At 37.4% G+C, this 17,339-nt stretch overlaps 1 protein-coding gene across 6 annotated transcripts in view; it reads right to left on the reverse strand.

Annotated features, from left to right (window-relative positions):
- The window catches only part of ldb2a (LIM domain binding 2a), a 92,847-nt gene that overhangs the window by 13,982 nt on the left and 61,526 nt on the right, over window positions 1–17,339 (reverse strand). For all 6 annotated transcript variants that reach the window (XM_028590089.1, XM_028590088.1, XM_028590084.1 and 3 more), the window contains exons 4-5: window positions 7,191–7,313; window positions 2,396–2,479 (exon numbers count right to left, since the gene is read on the reverse strand). In XM_028590089.1, coding sequence (XP_028445890.1) covers window positions 2,396–2,479; window positions 7,191–7,313 — 207 coding nt within the window. The remainder of the gene's footprint in view (window positions 1–2,395; window positions 2,480–7,190; window positions 7,314–17,339) is intronic.

Consider the following 17,339-nt stretch of genomic DNA (forward strand, 5'->3'; position numbering starts at 1 on the left):
ACAGGTGTGTAGGCTTTTGTACAAATCATTTCTGCAGAAATCCTTGCAGAAATGTTTTAACATGATGGATATTCAAACCAGGGATGTTCACCAGTCCTGGGATTCAAACTAGGCATTCTAACAACCGTAGCTGCTTACACCAAATTACCCTACATAAACATAGTAATGTCTGTTCCCTGTGTTAGGATGGCAGTGTTTTGATGCCATGCAGCTCGAGGTAAAGTGAACATCCCTGTAGCAGACTAATCCCATGTTCTCCTCTGATAGTTCCCTCCTGACACAGTAATATCCCTCAGCTCAGCCAACAAGCCCTGGCTCTCAGCCTGAAAACAAAGGCTATTTTCAGGCTGAATAGTAGGAAGCCGGCAGCTCCAATACATGGAAAGGCTTAAATACTCCAAATGAAAAACAAGAGAGACAGTGTGTTTGTGAGAGTAAGAGAAAGGCCGGTTGTAACCTCTGAGCCAGGAAACCGTCCGTCTCTTTTGGAAGGACTGATAAACGCTGGGGAAGGCCTTTTCCAGAGACACATTATTGCCAGTTTAATGTGAGGAAAGGGCATATTTTACTTTGACATCCTTGGATAACAGTAGGGTAAAATATAATATGCAAAGTGTGTGATATGATGATTAACAGTGGATGCACGGCAGTGTTTTCCAATCTGGGGATCGGGAAGATGAAACTTAAGGAATCGTGAGATGATTTTTTTCTGTCTGACCTTTCTGCAATCTTTGCTTTGTTCCTGTGAAATATCGTGAAGTTTTATCTCTTCAGGCCTCAAAATAGTATCCAAGGGAAGCAGTCTATTAATCAATGAGGGGTTGCAAGTCGACACTGATTTGTTTTAAGGGTCACAACAAGCCAAAAAGGTTGGGAACCACTGCTTTACAGGATACAATGAAATCACAAAATCCTTAACCCTAACCCTTCAATTCAATGTCTTGTTGATGCTCTTTATACCTGGCACTCTTTGTAAACTCACATGCTTAAAATGCATATTCAATAAAGTAAATAACATTGCTTTTAAACTAGTCAAATAATGTATGTATTGTATTATAATGTTTATGGTGTTTTCATTATTACTGAAATGAAAGAAAAAGGATTTATGTGAACTATTTCAGGTTTAGACCACTGAGGCAATGCGAGTCATTTTGACAAACTAAACATTCTTCAAAAACAAAGCTGGGTCTATTAAGACACATACATTCATAAAATGCATGCTGTCAGCAAACAGAAATAAAGGCTTAAACCTTGTTTCATTGTTACGTTTTGCTAAGCACTGACCATCTGAATCACCAAAATAAAGAATGAACAGAAGCCAAATCTTTTAGTATGTAATTACAGATACTTGAATTATGTTTTCTCTTTCAGCTGCATTACAGTTGCTTTCTGTATAGAAAATCATTGTTATAGGAAAACAAAAACAGCCACCCTGCTTCCTCTCCCTCTCTGTGCCTTTCTTCACTCAGTTATTATAAGCAGCGGAGGTGCCGTTCCCTGATTCGCGCGCCATTTCACAATTATGAGTCTCAACAGGGAGCGTTCATTAATGTTATGCTAATTTTCTGTATCCAATTAATTCTTCTCTCTCCCCATCTCTCTCCCGCTCGCTCTTGTTCTCCCATTTGGAAATCGTAGCTGTCAGTCAACTGTGGCGTCGAGAAACACAAACAAAACCCTGTGAAATAATCACTAATGTATTCAGCCGGCTTATACTTCCTATTTCCGTAAATTATATTGCTGCGGTCAGGTAGAACATCATGTATATGCAGAGAGTAAAGAAGAAATAAGTGCTTATATTTTTTGTTTTGATGCTTTGCACTTTTAATATTATACACTCAGGTTTCAAACCGTGTTCAGCACATAAATAAAAGCATAAGCTTTTAAATCCAGTCACAATATGACCCCTAACTAAACTTAAGAGTTAATATGTGAATGTAAAAAAGCATATCTTATTCAAAGTTGAATATTCAAACACTGAATACACCTGTAAATGTAACATTGGAAATAAAACATTACAGATTTACTGCAGAGCAGAAACTGTAATCATGCTAAGGAACATATTAAATATGACAGAACATGAATATTCTACATAATAAAAACATCTCTATCCTGTCTAACATAACATGACACGTAAATATAGATAGAGAAATTGAGTTAGAAAGCATGAGCAACATGAAATACTTAATTTAAAAATGGACAAGAATTGTTCCTTTGTGTGCATTAAAGTGTGAAGAGATGAGAACAAAAACAAAAGCAGAATGACAATCATAGACATTGTCAGCGACACACACACACACACACACACACAGACACACAAACACACACACAGACACACACACACACACACACGCACACACACACGCACACACGCACACACGCACAGAGTCCTTACCCTGAGGTAGTTGAGGGTGAAGTTGGTCAAGCCCATGCGAGTGATGTTTTTGGACAGTTGTTCCAGCACCTGAGGGTCTTGTGCCTGAAGTCAGCAGCAGAAAAGGAAAATGAAGTACAAATGCATATATAAACTATTCATTTGTACATCTTTTTTTTTTGTTATGTTTGCATTCAACTGACTACGAATAAACTAATTATCTACAGGCAATTAGGCTAATTGGCATTCATCAGATAATGCACATTTGACACATTCACACCCTCGAGTCATGAATGCAACTACTTAAACATTGTTATCGCAGTTGTGCCATGAAGCTGAATGGAAGTATTTTAGGCCTTCGTTTCACAATATTGTCAAACCGTGAGGCTAATTAATCGATACTTTTTTGCCATTCCATTTAAATTTTCAATTTCATATCTACACTGGATTTGATGATGTTGCTCAGTGTATATATGTAGGGTCTGGGCAGCAGGGAAAATTTGTTTATAATGTTAAGTTGTTGCAAAAACTATATAAAAATATGCAGATGCAACCCACTCTTTTATTTTATGTATTGTGCTTTTTCTATTCGTGATGTGACAGCGTGATGTGTTCCAGTTGACAGTTGCATCATTCACATAAAAGAACTGACCACCATCAAGTGCTGAAGAAAATTAATTGATTGCAAAACAGAAAACGCATGCAATCCCTGTGATTATACAGTATGTGTAGGAGTAAAGAATCTTACATGAGAACAAAGCAAAAGTAGCAATTATAGAAGGACATCTGATTGAAAAAAAGACTATTCATTAAGCTTGTTTGCCGCACCAAAAATAGGCAGTAAAATCATAAAAAGCTGTAGGTATTGAAAGAGCAAAACATAGCCCAGACTGAGGAGAAGCAGTGAGCACACTCACATTCACCGCCTCATGAAAAATGCATAATTCTATCTCCAGTCGCATCTCTGTGTGGAGAAAGTCAAGAGGGAATCAAAATAGTTTGTCTGTACCGTCAGCAGACCAACCGGAGTGACAGGAGAATTGAATTTGTGTGCATTATTTGGCCGACAGCGGATCAGAATCTGAATTACTTTACTCATCAAGTAGAATTAGTCTAAATGCACTGTACAGGAATCTTTCTTGGCAGCACCGGGGCAGCCATGTATCAACAATTTGTGAAGTAACACGGGTAAATGCTGGCACATATGTCGCAGGAACGACACAGACACTTAGTTCAAAAGGCCAAAGACAGACAAACAACCGAGTACAAACTCTACGAAAACACTTTCCGATTGGAAGATGCTCGGCAATGGTCCAAATAAGATGTTTAAACAGTGAGGAGCTCTACAGCACATTAACCCTAATGGTAGAGAAGTCTAGATGCTGCTCAACAGTGGTGCAATTTAACTAAATACAAGCAATGGGCTTAAAGTACACATTTTTAGGTACTTTTTTGATACTATTTGAGGTACTGTATTGAATTTTATGATACTGAAGGAAATATTGCATTCTTTATTTTATAGTGACCTTGCATACTAAGATTTTACATTCGAAAAATCATGATCATCTTATAAAATATAACCCATTGTTTAGGGGTTAAAGTACCAAATTGTATATTATGTAGTTAACATTTGCTCCAGCTTAATCTAGTAAAATGCTGTTTCTACATTAATGCATCAGTAAAAATAATCAAATAATATGATACATCAGCATATAATGATTACAGGGGCGGTTTGTCAGCATAACAAATAGGTTTGATACTTTGAGTACATTTTCCTAATAATACTATTATATTATATATATATATATATATATATATATATATATATATATATATATATATATATATATATATATATATATATATATATATATATATATATTTGTAGACTGTATTAATGCTGCTATTTATGTGTTTGACAGTTGTTGCATCTTGCTGCATTATTTGTAAATGCTTTATCGCCATAAATCTGAATGTATCGATATGTAACAGTTTGAATTCTACACTACTGCTCTACCTTATGTGTGTACGAGGGAATGCATACTGTATGTGTGGGTGGCAGGGTGAACAGTAGCAGATGTTTGGGAGGATTAACTTCCACAGTTTTATCTGTGTGTATTTCTTTATCGTCTTTGTGTATTTTTTACCACCCCTCGAAGAAGGAAATGAACCTTTTTGAAGTGGTGTAAAGTAAGAAGAACATTTACTCAATGACTGTACTTAAGTAGAGTTTTGAGGTACATTTTATTGCTAGTTTATATTTCTACTCCATTACAATTCACACCCCTGTACATTTATTTTACAGCTAAAGTAAAAAAGTTACTTTGCCAATTATGATTTTAAAACATTATAAAATAATAGATTTTCAAGTTGTGGTATTGTTACTTGTACTTAAGGATCTGAATACTTCCACCACTGCTTTTTTATGGATAATTAACCTTAACTTAAAACAAACATCAACTAAAGGTTTCTGAATGGACTTAAGGAGGCAGAGCTTTGCTGCTGGCTGCCAACAAGCACTATTAAAGCCATTGTCAAGACAAATGTAAGAATAAGTTAAAAACGATTGACACCCAAATGTTTTATTTTATAAAAATCGATTGGCAATTTTGTTTCTGACTTCAACACAGATGAGTCAGCATCTAGTGGATGTTTCAGGATCTAGTGGATGTTTCAGGATCTAGTGGATGTTTCAGGAACTGCAGAAACAAACACCTAATCTGTCTTCTCATGATATGTAGTAATTACTTAAAGTAGAAATACGCTGCATTTTTTTTTACAATAAGTAACACACCTCTAGCATCTATCATAATAATATCAAACACAGGCTGCTTCTTTATAAACTTCTGAAAACTAAAATAAGAACTTTATTTCTTGTCCAGTCCAACAGTTCCTCTTAAAAAAAAAGAAGTGCAGCAGTAGTTCAGCTCACATCAAAACCTGGGCATTTCACAGTGGCTACTATCTGTACTAGTATCTGCACATTCAAACTTTCCGGTTCTGACTCCCATGTGTCCGTATCTGCTTTCATTAGTCCCGGCAACGATCAAAAGACTGAACTCACACTCGCACACAAATCACTGAAGATCTGGCCAGGACCTGCAATACCCCACAATATCCCAGTCTCTAGGAATTAGTGTGAATGCCCAGAGGGGCCAATTTATTGGTGAGTGAAATTCATATGAAGATTTGGGCAAAAAAGAAGCCGGCTATACAGACGAAGCTGCCTTTTACACACACCTTTAGGTCCATGGGGGTAAATGGAAAATACTTGGAATAAATCTTGTTTTATTCATCAATCAAATGGAAAGAACTGCATGCATATAAACTGGATTGAATATCAGTGCTAGTACTATAAACTATTGTTTTTTTCAAATTTTCTTACCAAAGCCCTTTTCCATTGCTGGCTTCATGTATCTGTTAAAGTAATGGCTTTTGTCACTTGAGACATTGCTGGCTTTTATGTAATTGTTCCCTACGGCTTTTTTCAAACATGACAGGACATTCATGGAAAGAGAGGAGGTGTCTTCGCTGCTGTAAAACAGCTGTGAGTTAAAAAGTGTTAGGATATGATAAGCAAGGTGTTTTCTGTTCTCTCAAAGGCTGCATCAGCTGAAGGAATTAAAACGTATTAGTATGGATTTTAACACTTATCTTGCAGTTAAAGCTTTCATCAATGATGATCTTGAGCGCGATGGATGGACGCCCGCCCTACTAATACAGTTACTCATCAATTTCATCATTTATTAGGTACCAAACTCCGCTGCCTTTTTATAAAATCGACCTCAAGTTCGGAATTTTTATTTGCTCATAAGCTGTATAATAAAGTCTTTTGCTGGATATTCTTTTAAGTTGAAAGCTGACTGAGAATAATCCCCATAACAACGTAAAGTTGCTCATTCAAAGTGGTTTATGGTTCATGAAATTGATTTTATTTTCTTTGAGTATGGTATAGATGATACTTGGGAAAATTATTTTGATCAAGTGAACGAAAAAGTAGATTCAGTTTCTCACATTTAATTTGTCTTTGTGTATTAAATCTTGTGCCGTACTCTTTACGTTAATCTAACGGCACCAAAATTAGACTTGTGCAGTATGAAGTGCAGCGGGTATGCTAGTTGTTCTGACCTCGTAAGATTGCAGTCGTGACTCTGGCGCCTATTCAGACATGAGACATTACATTAATTTAGTTGACGCTTTCATCTAAAGTGACTTATAATGAGTGCATTTAACCATGAACATACCACATCACAAGAATCATGTGATAGATAAAATACTGCTTCAAGTTCTACATTTTAGAAACGAGAGATAGAGAAAGGTATTGAGACCAACATGTAAAATGTGGTGCTTTTGGATCGGGATATACTGTACAGAGAAGTAGCATAGCCTCATTGATAGAACATGGGGTGGACAAAATAATAGAAACACCTGTCAACAGCTTCAGATCAAAACCATTTGAAAATAGAAGTCTAGCTCCAGCTTCACTCCACAGCTCCAGTGACTAAATGTGTGTTACACTTAGTGGAATTAAGCAGATAATTCATTCAACCTTGTTTTTTTCCCCCCTCTCTCTCTCCCTTTTCAGACAAGGGCCCTTTTTTTTTTTTTATCCTCGGTGGCCTTTGATGTCTGCAAATAAATTGGTTTGCAAGAATCCCTCCAAACTGCTTTGTTGGCATTTAAATTTCATATGCTCATAAAAGCTTCTAAAAAGTGTCTTGGCAGAGTGCAGAGACCCTCGTTAGGATTTAAAAAGTGAAACCTAAAATGGGCAGATCTGAGGGGCTTTGTCGCGTGTTAATGATGTCACACTTACGTGCATGGCCAGGATGCTGCGGGGGATGAGCTCTCGGTACTGCCGGATGGTAAAGTGCCACGTCTTGATCCTCATCAGATCATCGAAGGCAAACTCCAGTATTAAACGACCCTCTGTACAAACCTGGACAAAGATCACATAGTTAGCGTTACTTTACATTCCTGCTCAGCCTGATATCTTTTCCAGCAATCTTTAACAGGTTGGCAGGCGGCCGCCACTGATTTTGACGCAGACAAAAAAGAAATCAGTGATTATTGGCCAGGCGTGATTTTGATTAAAAAAAAAAAAAAAAAAAAATGCTGTAAGGGTTTTGGCTCAGTTTTGGAATTTGTTCAAGGACTTTGTAGAATGGAGCGAGCTATTATGCTAGCAATATTTACTCTGCTCGCTTCCCTTATTCAGAGCATCTGTCCTTGGGCCTCTCAACCATCCAGCTATTTCTAAAATGTGAAAATAAATGTAATCTGGAGAGGGGTGTGTTTACACCAGAGACAAAAGAACTTCAGGTCAGAGAGAGTTGCCAATTAGGAGGAGGAGAGAGAGAGAGAGAGAGAGAGAGAGAGAGAGAGAGAGAGAGAGAGAGCGAAACATTTTTTTCGCCCCTTTAGCTGAATTCGCCGCTTGCCGGGGCCCTTATGCTTCTCCCATATTTCGTTGCTGTGACAACCAGGGAGAGAGAGGAGAGCGAGAGAAATGGAAAGACAGACAGAGAGAAGGGGGGAAAAAAAAAAAAAATCAGCTGATTAGTTGGCATGGCAACGGCAAAGATGTAATCCCACCAGACACACTCTAATCAATGCCCCCAGCGCAGATGGTCTCCTGAGGATCAGCAAGAAAGAGGCTAGCGGCCATATTGCACCCCCCACACACTCCCCATCACCACCACTACAAGCTTCCCACCCGCCTCACCCTCATTCCCCCACTTCCCACCCACCTACCCCTGCTGGTCACGTGCTCCACCGCTAACTCCAACACACACAAAAAAAAAAAAAAAAGTATAAATAGAAGCTTGACTGCTGCAAAAAACCCTGAATACAGAGCGGCTGCTGTCTTGACTGTAAAATGTGGATTCTGTATAATGTTCCCACTCTTTGTGCAACAGTGCGTTTCAAGAGTTATTGAAAGACTTTGATTACAATAAAGTACATATAGAGAGTTTTATTCCATAATGTGACACCTGCTTTTAAAAATGCCTGACTAGAACAAATGAAGAGCGACAGCAACTTTTGGATGACAGTAGCTGCACTTTTATTCTTTACACGACAACAACACCTCTAAACCACCATGAACACCTGAACCTTGTCCTCGATCACATATGTCTATCACGGTCATTAATATGGGAAAAATAAGTAGCAGCAACCTACGTAACACTCTATTACTGTATATTGCATTATATAACTTATATTACTATGTAATAATACTATATAACTAAATCATTCTATGTTGTATCATGGTATTCTTCTCCATTTTCATTGTGTTTCTTCTAAAAATAGTCATATAGCATTTTGGAAATTAACACTTCCATTCAATGATGCTGGTTTTACGTGCAAACACATCTGGGATCTGCGTGGTTGTATAATGGGCTTGTCTGAGCTAGATAAGTGTGGATTAGAAGCAATGTTAGGAAATAATCCTTGGTGTTTAATGGACACTGAAATGGTCTTTATCATATTTTTTCAACAACAGTTTTTTCCAACAGCTGACCTCCGTGTTCAGAGTGAAAGGAAGAATACAATATGATTTGTAACACCCCAAAATTTAAAACAATATCGTTTCCAATGACTCAAAACCTGGGTGTAAGCAATCACTGTCTGGTAAAAACCACGTATCTATATATATTACAATAATTATTTTGCAAAAGAAAGTACTAAGAACAAGAAAACATAATTGTGTATGCATACACCTGAAGTTTTGATCGTCACCTAACCCGCTGGGTTCTCAGCCAATGTTGAATTATACGTAAGAAGGAATGCTATGTATAATCCACTGGTACTTAAATTGTTGTTTTTCCTCCTTGAAATGAAATGCATCATGGTCATTATGTGTGTGGATGAGTTTTCATGCCCGTTGGGCTGCTGAAACCTATTAAAAGACCAAATACTTAGGCATGTATGAGAAAATAAGTACTTCTTTACATCAATCCTGAAAGTGTACCTTTTAGATTTATGGTGTTTAGCCACCAGCAGTGAAAGAACTTGAATTGTGTTTATAGTGAGCCAGTGTCTTCTGATGCCTTCAGGTGCAGTAGCCTATAGTGAAACAACGCTGCATTCTTTTTCCATAGTGTCAACTGTGTCTTTAGCATTGCCTCCTATTTCTCTATGCAAGCTTTCTGCTTCTCTGTAACCAATAAATACATTGGCAAACCAGCTAAACCAGAATAAGAATCACCTTAATTGCCAAGTGCAATAAATGTGCAGGAATTTGTCTTAGTGGCACTGGTGTAGGGATATATTAACCACAAATGGAACCAAGGCAGCCCTTTTCCACAAAATCCAGTGTAGATTCAATCATACAAAGCTATTTATTTCTCCATACTGAGAGAGAATTAGTTAAAATCTAATATTTCTCATAATGGCGTTTTTCTTTTTCTTTTTTTTTTTAGCTAAATAATGTTCCCTTATGAAAACTAAAAGAAGGAAAATCCCATTGAATTAAAAGTGGCCCATTAAATGGTACAGCCCCTCACAGAGAGTCCCCATTGATTTAAGAGCAGGGTCATAAATCTTCCACACAACGGGGCGGAGATCAGGGGATCTCTGGCTCAAAAGAGCGACAAAAGAATAACAGTGTCCTGCTGCTGAGACACTATTCAATACTGTACCTAAACATGACAATCATTTAACAACAGAGGAGCTGAATGTCATTAAATCGATTATTATGAGCACTAATGTCTGCTTCTGGTGAATATAAATAGGATCAAAGTTGACTAAATATGCTCAATTATAGCGACAAGCTGAATAATACTGCACCTCAACACCACCTTGAATATCAGCAAGTATAAAGTTTAAGATCATAGCATAAATTGTTATTTACGGTCCATTTATTATTTATTATAATCCAAGTGTGTTACTGCCGCTATGTTGAGTTTAGAGCTAGATTAGCCAATTAATTAATTAGTCAGCAGATTTTCACCAGAAATGTAACCAGAAAGATGTTCATTAAGGAAAACCCATTGGTTTCAGCTTCTAACATATGAATATTTACGTGTTTTCTTAGATTTTTATGATAGTTACCCTATTTCCTTTGGGTTTTGGAATGCTGGTCGGACAAAACAAGCAATTTGAATATGTCCACTTGGGGTCTGGGAACCTGTGTTTTTACTATTTTCTGACATTGTATAGACCAATATAGAACAATTGATCAATTAATCGATGATGAAAGTTATCATTAGTTGCGGCCTTAGCTGAGTTAAAGCAAATGCATTATGACGGTCTGGCTGCAAGACTTTAATGAATACTTTCCCTCAACATGACAATCAACTTACAACTGTGAACTTAGTTTTACAGCTCAAATGAACGTTTAAATCAATAAAATACATATGGTGTAATTGTGTACAGCAGAATTTATTTCAAACGTATGAATAGTATATAATTGGAGTTTCCAGTATTAAAAGGAATGTCAGCAGCCTCTTGCTATAGTTGAGCCCATCGTATTTAACTATGATCCTATTTAGGTTCAGCAGAGAAATTCATAATGCTGTAGATCTCATAATCAAATTAATAACCTTCACCGTCATGTTAAGGTACAGAATTGATTCTATTGCTTCTATGATATTTACGTACCTTACAAAATACGATTGACTAGTTTTTTTAAAAGTAGTAGAAGAAGAAGAAGAAGAAGAAGAAGAAGAAGAAGAAGAAGAAGAAGAAGAAGAAGACATACTTTATTAATCCTGCAAGGGGAAATTATCAGTTATAGTACAAAATGTAAAGGTAGATTACTGCAACGTTAACCTAATTTAGTATCTACAATTATAAAAAAAGTATGGTATAGTGACAATATTAACATGCCTGAAAAAACTGCAATCACAGCAAAGCTCAGAAAAGCACACACAGTTGATAACACTTCCACTAGTCAATTTCTCCACTCAGGGAATTAAATTCACTTGAGCTGAGATCGCCGTGTCACGAACTCGCCTTTTGCTCTTTGCTCGCCTCCCAGCATGAAGAAACCCCCAACTGGGCACCGGTAACAAGGGCCGTGCCCTCCAAGTTAACACACGCTGGCCAGGGCCAAGCAAAGCCTGCTGGGTAGTGAATAGAGGTGCTGTGATGCAGGAGGCTGCTGGGAGGTTTGGGGCTTTTGGTCAAATTGGCACCCCGTGTCACCTTGTCAACACCTCGCTGCCCTGCGAAACCCGCACACATTGTCCACCAGCACCCGGGAAGCACCACCCACTCTTAGCACCCTGCTAACTCCGCCCATTCGTTAGTCTGCAGCATCCTGTCAGGGGAACAATGACAGGAAGCGAGAGAGCACAACACATGAGCCTGTGCTGAGCTCCTTTACTCCATCCATTTTCGACCATTAAGTTAGCTTCTAAACTTGATCTAATATCTTAATAGCTAATAACTTAATCTATAAATTCCTTTGATTTGTATTCAATGATTTGTTTTTCTCTCATTGTAGTACACCTTTTTGTTATATTTTTTAGAGAAAAACATAAACATACAGCTTTGTGCTTTAAGGATAATTCTGGTTGATAACTGTGAGCCTATTTTCATAGTTTCGGAAACACGGTGATATCACTACAATAAAGTCAGACTGTATGAGAAACACAAGCGAAGAAGATTAGACAAACTGCAAACAAGGTCACAGTTTAGTAGGGCTGACCCCTCTTAGTCAATTAGATGACTAATTGTCGTTTTAGTCTACTAAGATTTGATTAGTCGGGTAGTCATTTTTTTATGCTTTTTCATGCTGAATGACTTATTTATGAGAAACTTATGAGCACACTTCTGGTAAACACAAATAAGAAATAAACAAATAAAACAACATATCAAAAACCTTGTTTAATACGTGGTTATGCTGTATCTCAGATTGGTGACATGACAGCTTGATGGTTGCCAATGCTAAAAGCTTTCTAGAACATGGGCATTCCAGATGCACGAAGCAAGTGATGGAAAGATGCTGATACAAAAATCTATATGGATATATATATATATCCATATATATATAGTACCCGGTTTTGAAACTAACCATGTATGTAAACCACCTTATTTAATTAGGCTTAAAAACAAAAGTTAGCACAAAGTAATAATGCCTCATTGTACAGGAAAAGTGTGTACAAGAATGGCAGTACTGATGATGTTTGGGTACCATTCCTCTTGAATGAATATTACCCGTATAGGTATTAACTGTTGGTATTGTTGGTAGTTTGATATTGGCCCGTCACCTGGACTCCTGCTATGTTTACACCAAAGATTACAATGGCAGTTAGTTTTTATTTAAACTTTTTTGGTTTTAACCTTGACCTTTAAGTCGTTGGGTGGGATTTGATGGCCTTCTTCTCGTAATGTCAAATAAACCAAAGTACAATCGTCCGCCGGCTGGTGTTTCTTTCCCTGTATGATGTATTTTTAGCATCCCAGATCGCATCGGTGACTACAGTGTTATTATTGACATGAATGATGCCTACAACTACAAAAATAAATACTCTAATTGTAATAAACCAGAGGTATTCTTTAAATATGGCAATGCCAATAAAACCAAATCTCAATGTGAAAAGAGAGATAGAGGGGGCGAGCAAATAAAGACAGATACCGGCAGAGAGAGAGAGAGAGAGAGAGAGAGAGAGAGAGAGAGAGAGAGAGAGAGAGGAGGGAGAGCAAGAGAGCGAGTTGGGAGCTAGGGATGATTTCTCTAGGGATGAAGGATGCGAGTGTGTGTGTGCATGTGTGTATGTTCAGGGTGCAGGTGGGGGGGTTGAGAAGAAAAAGAAGGGGGGGTGGGATGAGAGGGAGCGGTGGAGTAAAGAGAGCTAGAGGAGAGTAAGCGAGCGAGTCAGGCAGGGGGATGAGAGAGAGGATGGGGGGGTGGGGGTGGTGGGTGGAGGGTGGAGGAGGAGGATGGGGGGAGGATGGGGGGGGGATGAGGAGGGGGGGCGGTGGTGGTTGAGGAAAGCGAGGCGAGGCAGAGCTGATTGAGATTCGGGCCTCCAGAGCTGCAGGCTCGCTGCTGCTCCTGGGAGCTCAGCGAGAACACGCTCAGTTATTGGAATTCTTTTTGCTTTTTTTCTAATGAATTAATTCTTCTCATCCAATTTAGGTGAAGATGAAAAGAGAGCAGCGCTGCGAGCATCAAATATAGCTTTTTGTTGACCGGGCCTGGGCCGTTCTGTTTCTGTTCTGTATGGTTAATATCGGACACTTGTAATATATTATGTTGTTTTTTTTGTTCCTTTTGGGGAGCCTTGTTTACAAAAACCAAACAACAGCAACACAAAAAGACATTTCCTGTGTGTGTTATTGGGGATGTTTCATAACCATTTATTGATATGATAAGACAAAGAGGCGCGCCCCCCCCTTGCACAAACATCCATTCACTCGATACCCATACACAACATGAATACAAAATCAGCTCCCCCTCCAAATGTACAGAAAAAATGCCACAACCTCATGAACCCCCTCGACACAAACCCACATTTGGGCAGTCATGCATGTAAATATACACCAACATACACTCACACACACTCTGGAACTTAGGTATACACCTGTCTTATCTGACATGATGGTAAGATTTTACTTTGGTATGCTAAATAATGGTCCTGCACTACGCTACTGTCAAACGTTTTTCACGTGTAAATATTTTTTTCTTCAGAATTCATATCAAAATGTGAAGTATTACAGCATATGTTTGATTGTTTGATGATTGTATGGATGTTTCGCTTCAAAACAGGTAGAGTGATACTGGTACGGTGTACATTTACACGAAAAATGAACATATTTTTCTTTATAAAGTTATTTATAAATCTTCAAGATCTTTATGCAGACCCTGTTCATCGAGACAAATATCAAGCCAAAATCATATCACAGGGAAAATTAAATCAGAAATACTTACACTAATTAATAGAAAATGATTATGTAGTTTGACATAAAAAGGCTCAGCTCTTTTACAAAGCATTTGTGTATGTAATGTGTATTTTTATAAATGTCGTTGCACAAGAGTAAGTGTAAAGTAGAATATCCCACCGATAAATTGGCCAGGCCAACACATAAGCCGATACTGGCTCATTACATATCGGTATCAGTGTGTCTACTGATAAGGAAGAAAATATTGTAATAAATATATGCTAAATATATTTTTGAGTATACTTAGAAACAGCATACTTACACATAATACTTGTACAGAATACTTCGAAAGAAACTGTGTTAGGTTACGGGGAACATTTATGTGAAAAAAAGAACATTGGTCAACATGTCATCATCAGACTTTTTAAGCTTTTTTTTGTTTTTTTAAATCGGCCTCAAAAATCTAATACTGTAGTGTAGTGTAAACCACTCATTACCAGTTCAAATTCAGCCTAAAACTCTTAAGAAGAAGAAAAAATCTATCAGAAAGTGAAAGCAGCTCAATTTAATCCAGATTTCATTTCCCTGTTATAAAGATTTTGTTCAAAAAGAGATTTAACGTTTAAAAACAAGACCAGAAAAGGCCAATCAGTGCCTTAGTGTCAATAGTTATATATATGTAAAAGTTAAGTTAATTTATATTGGAAACTAGTAAAATAATCATATTTCTTTTCATAAAATAAGATTTAAGTTCTTAATAACGGACAAAATTACTTGCTTAAATGGAGATTCTTTTGCAGTGATGCTTTTTTAATTCACTTTGGAGTCTCACAGCCCTTGGCAGGTCAGCCAAAAAGTTAATTTCAGACTCTGCACACTACACACTACACACACACACACACACACACACACACACACACACACACAGACAAGAGTGAGTGCATACTGTCAAGTCCTGAAAACAAGAGGGCGTATAGCTGTTTAATGTCAGAACAATCCGGTCTGGTGCTGCAGCTCAGGGTTCATGGTACAGGGAACATGGAATCCCTTTAGCTCGGCTGCTCGGCGCTGACAAGGTATCTGGTCTCAGATTCATTTAGACAGTCAGCAGAAGAACACTAAGAGTCAGCTAGCCATCTGGATCAAACTGTGGTGAAGCAGATATTCACTCTGGCTCACAGGGGGATTCTTTCCCCAAAGACAAAAGCAGATGAGCTCAGCTTTAGTGCTTTCAGAAGACCTCGGTGTCAGGTTTGGATTATCTCACCTGAGCAATTTGTGTTTCCCCAGCTTCTGTCTGTGCTTCACTTATACTGCAAACTAAACCATACTCTTCAAATATCTTATTTAAGTCCTCTTAGCTTTTGCCTTTGGAGTACCTGAGGGCTTAAGAATCTGTCGACATCTTTAACATGAGAAATGCCAGTGGGTTTTTGGGGTCTGGGAGAAGGCCAAAATGCTGATAAGTAAAGAGGGTAAATATAACTGTGTGTGACATTTCCCTGAATTAATTCTAAACTCTGGTTATTGTAGATATTTGGCCATAGGAAAATACAGAAAGGGTGCATTTTTCAGCTGACATATTTTAATGCTAGAATTCAACATGCAGTAACAGTCAATATGATTGTTGTGGTTTACAAATTCTCAAGTATGTCCTAAAACAAGTCCGGTGCCCGTAGGCTTGCTGTACTCATCACTCCAATAGCGCGCTTCTAATTGTTCTAAAAGTGACTGTCGATTTTGTCCCTTTCCACTTTAAATGGAAGCTCATTAAAAAGGGATCTCTTTTAGTGGCCTGTATGAACTGGAGGAAAGATCACAGCTGTCAATAACAATTTTAATGTTCTTAAAACACTGTTCTTAAGGCAGACTTGACAAATTTTCCTAATTTGTAGATATTTTACTAATGTTTTTACTCCTCCAAAGAGCAACTTACACACGCCGTTTACAAATTCAAAAAATGCTGAAAAGAGAGATGCTCTCTGAAAAGAGATAATGATTTTCTGTTGTAACAAACACGACAGAATGCGGACAGAATTGGTAGTATAATAAAGTACATATCATTTATTTACTTAAAAGGTGTATTTCATGTTAAGTAACTCTTCAACAGATGTAGTATGTAAATAAGTAAATTTACTCAAGTACTGTATTGTACTATTTTGTTAAGGTACTTTGCGTGAGTATTTCGATTTCATGCTACTATATACCTCTACTCCACTAAATTGTACTTTTAGTCAACTTCATTTATTTGATAACTTCAGTTACTCGTTACTTTGCATATTTAGATTATTAAAGGCTCTAAACACAGACACAGATGTTTTCAATGAATCTGGCTGATTAGACCTCTTACCAGGACTGTGTAGGAGTGTATTAACTGTGATTGAGTCACATCTTTCGGAGTCTCCTGTTACTTTGTTGCTCCTAATAGGGCATCTTATTGGTAGATGAAGATTTGGATGTGTGACCTAATAAATTCCCATCAAAGCTCTGGCCGACCTTCAACCTGAGCAGAGGTATAATCAGCCACAATAACTGAAAACACTTGTGTATAAATCAATTAATAAATGATGATATATAATTATAGGTTAAGCTACCCAGCACTATATAAAGGAATTCAAATGAGCTCCACCTTTACCAGCTGCAACATTAAAGTGAACACATTAATGCATTACTTAATTATAATCCAATATTATAGTATACATCATTCATAAATTAATGAGCACTTTGACTTTTGGTACTGTAAGTATATTTGGATGTAATACTTTTGTACTTAAGTATGATTTTGAATGAAGGACTTTTCACTTGTATCAGAGTAGTTTTAATGTGTAGTATTGCTACTTTTACATAAGTAGAAGAACTAAAATACTTTTTTCACTACTGCTCTTTAAAGTTATCAACATTGTCCTTCAGAAATCAGCGATAAACATTTCAAATGTTGAAATTCAAATGTATACAGATAATTCATCATTTTGTGATTGACGAAGCATATAAAAAAAAGAAAGAAATATTTTGACAGTGAGGCCAACAGGTGTGACTTAAAAACACTGGGATGAAATGAAACAGGGAGGACAAAAGAATCAAAGGGTGTAATGGATTTGATCTTTAACCAGTTAAACACTTTGCCTGGTCCATTATC

The sequence above is a fragment of the Perca flavescens genome, chromosome 10 (genome assembly GCF_004354835.1).
Source record: "Perca flavescens isolate YP-PL-M2 chromosome 10, PFLA_1.0, whole genome shotgun sequence".
Lineage (NCBI taxonomy): Eukaryota > Metazoa > Chordata > Actinopteri > Perciformes > Percidae > Perca > Perca flavescens.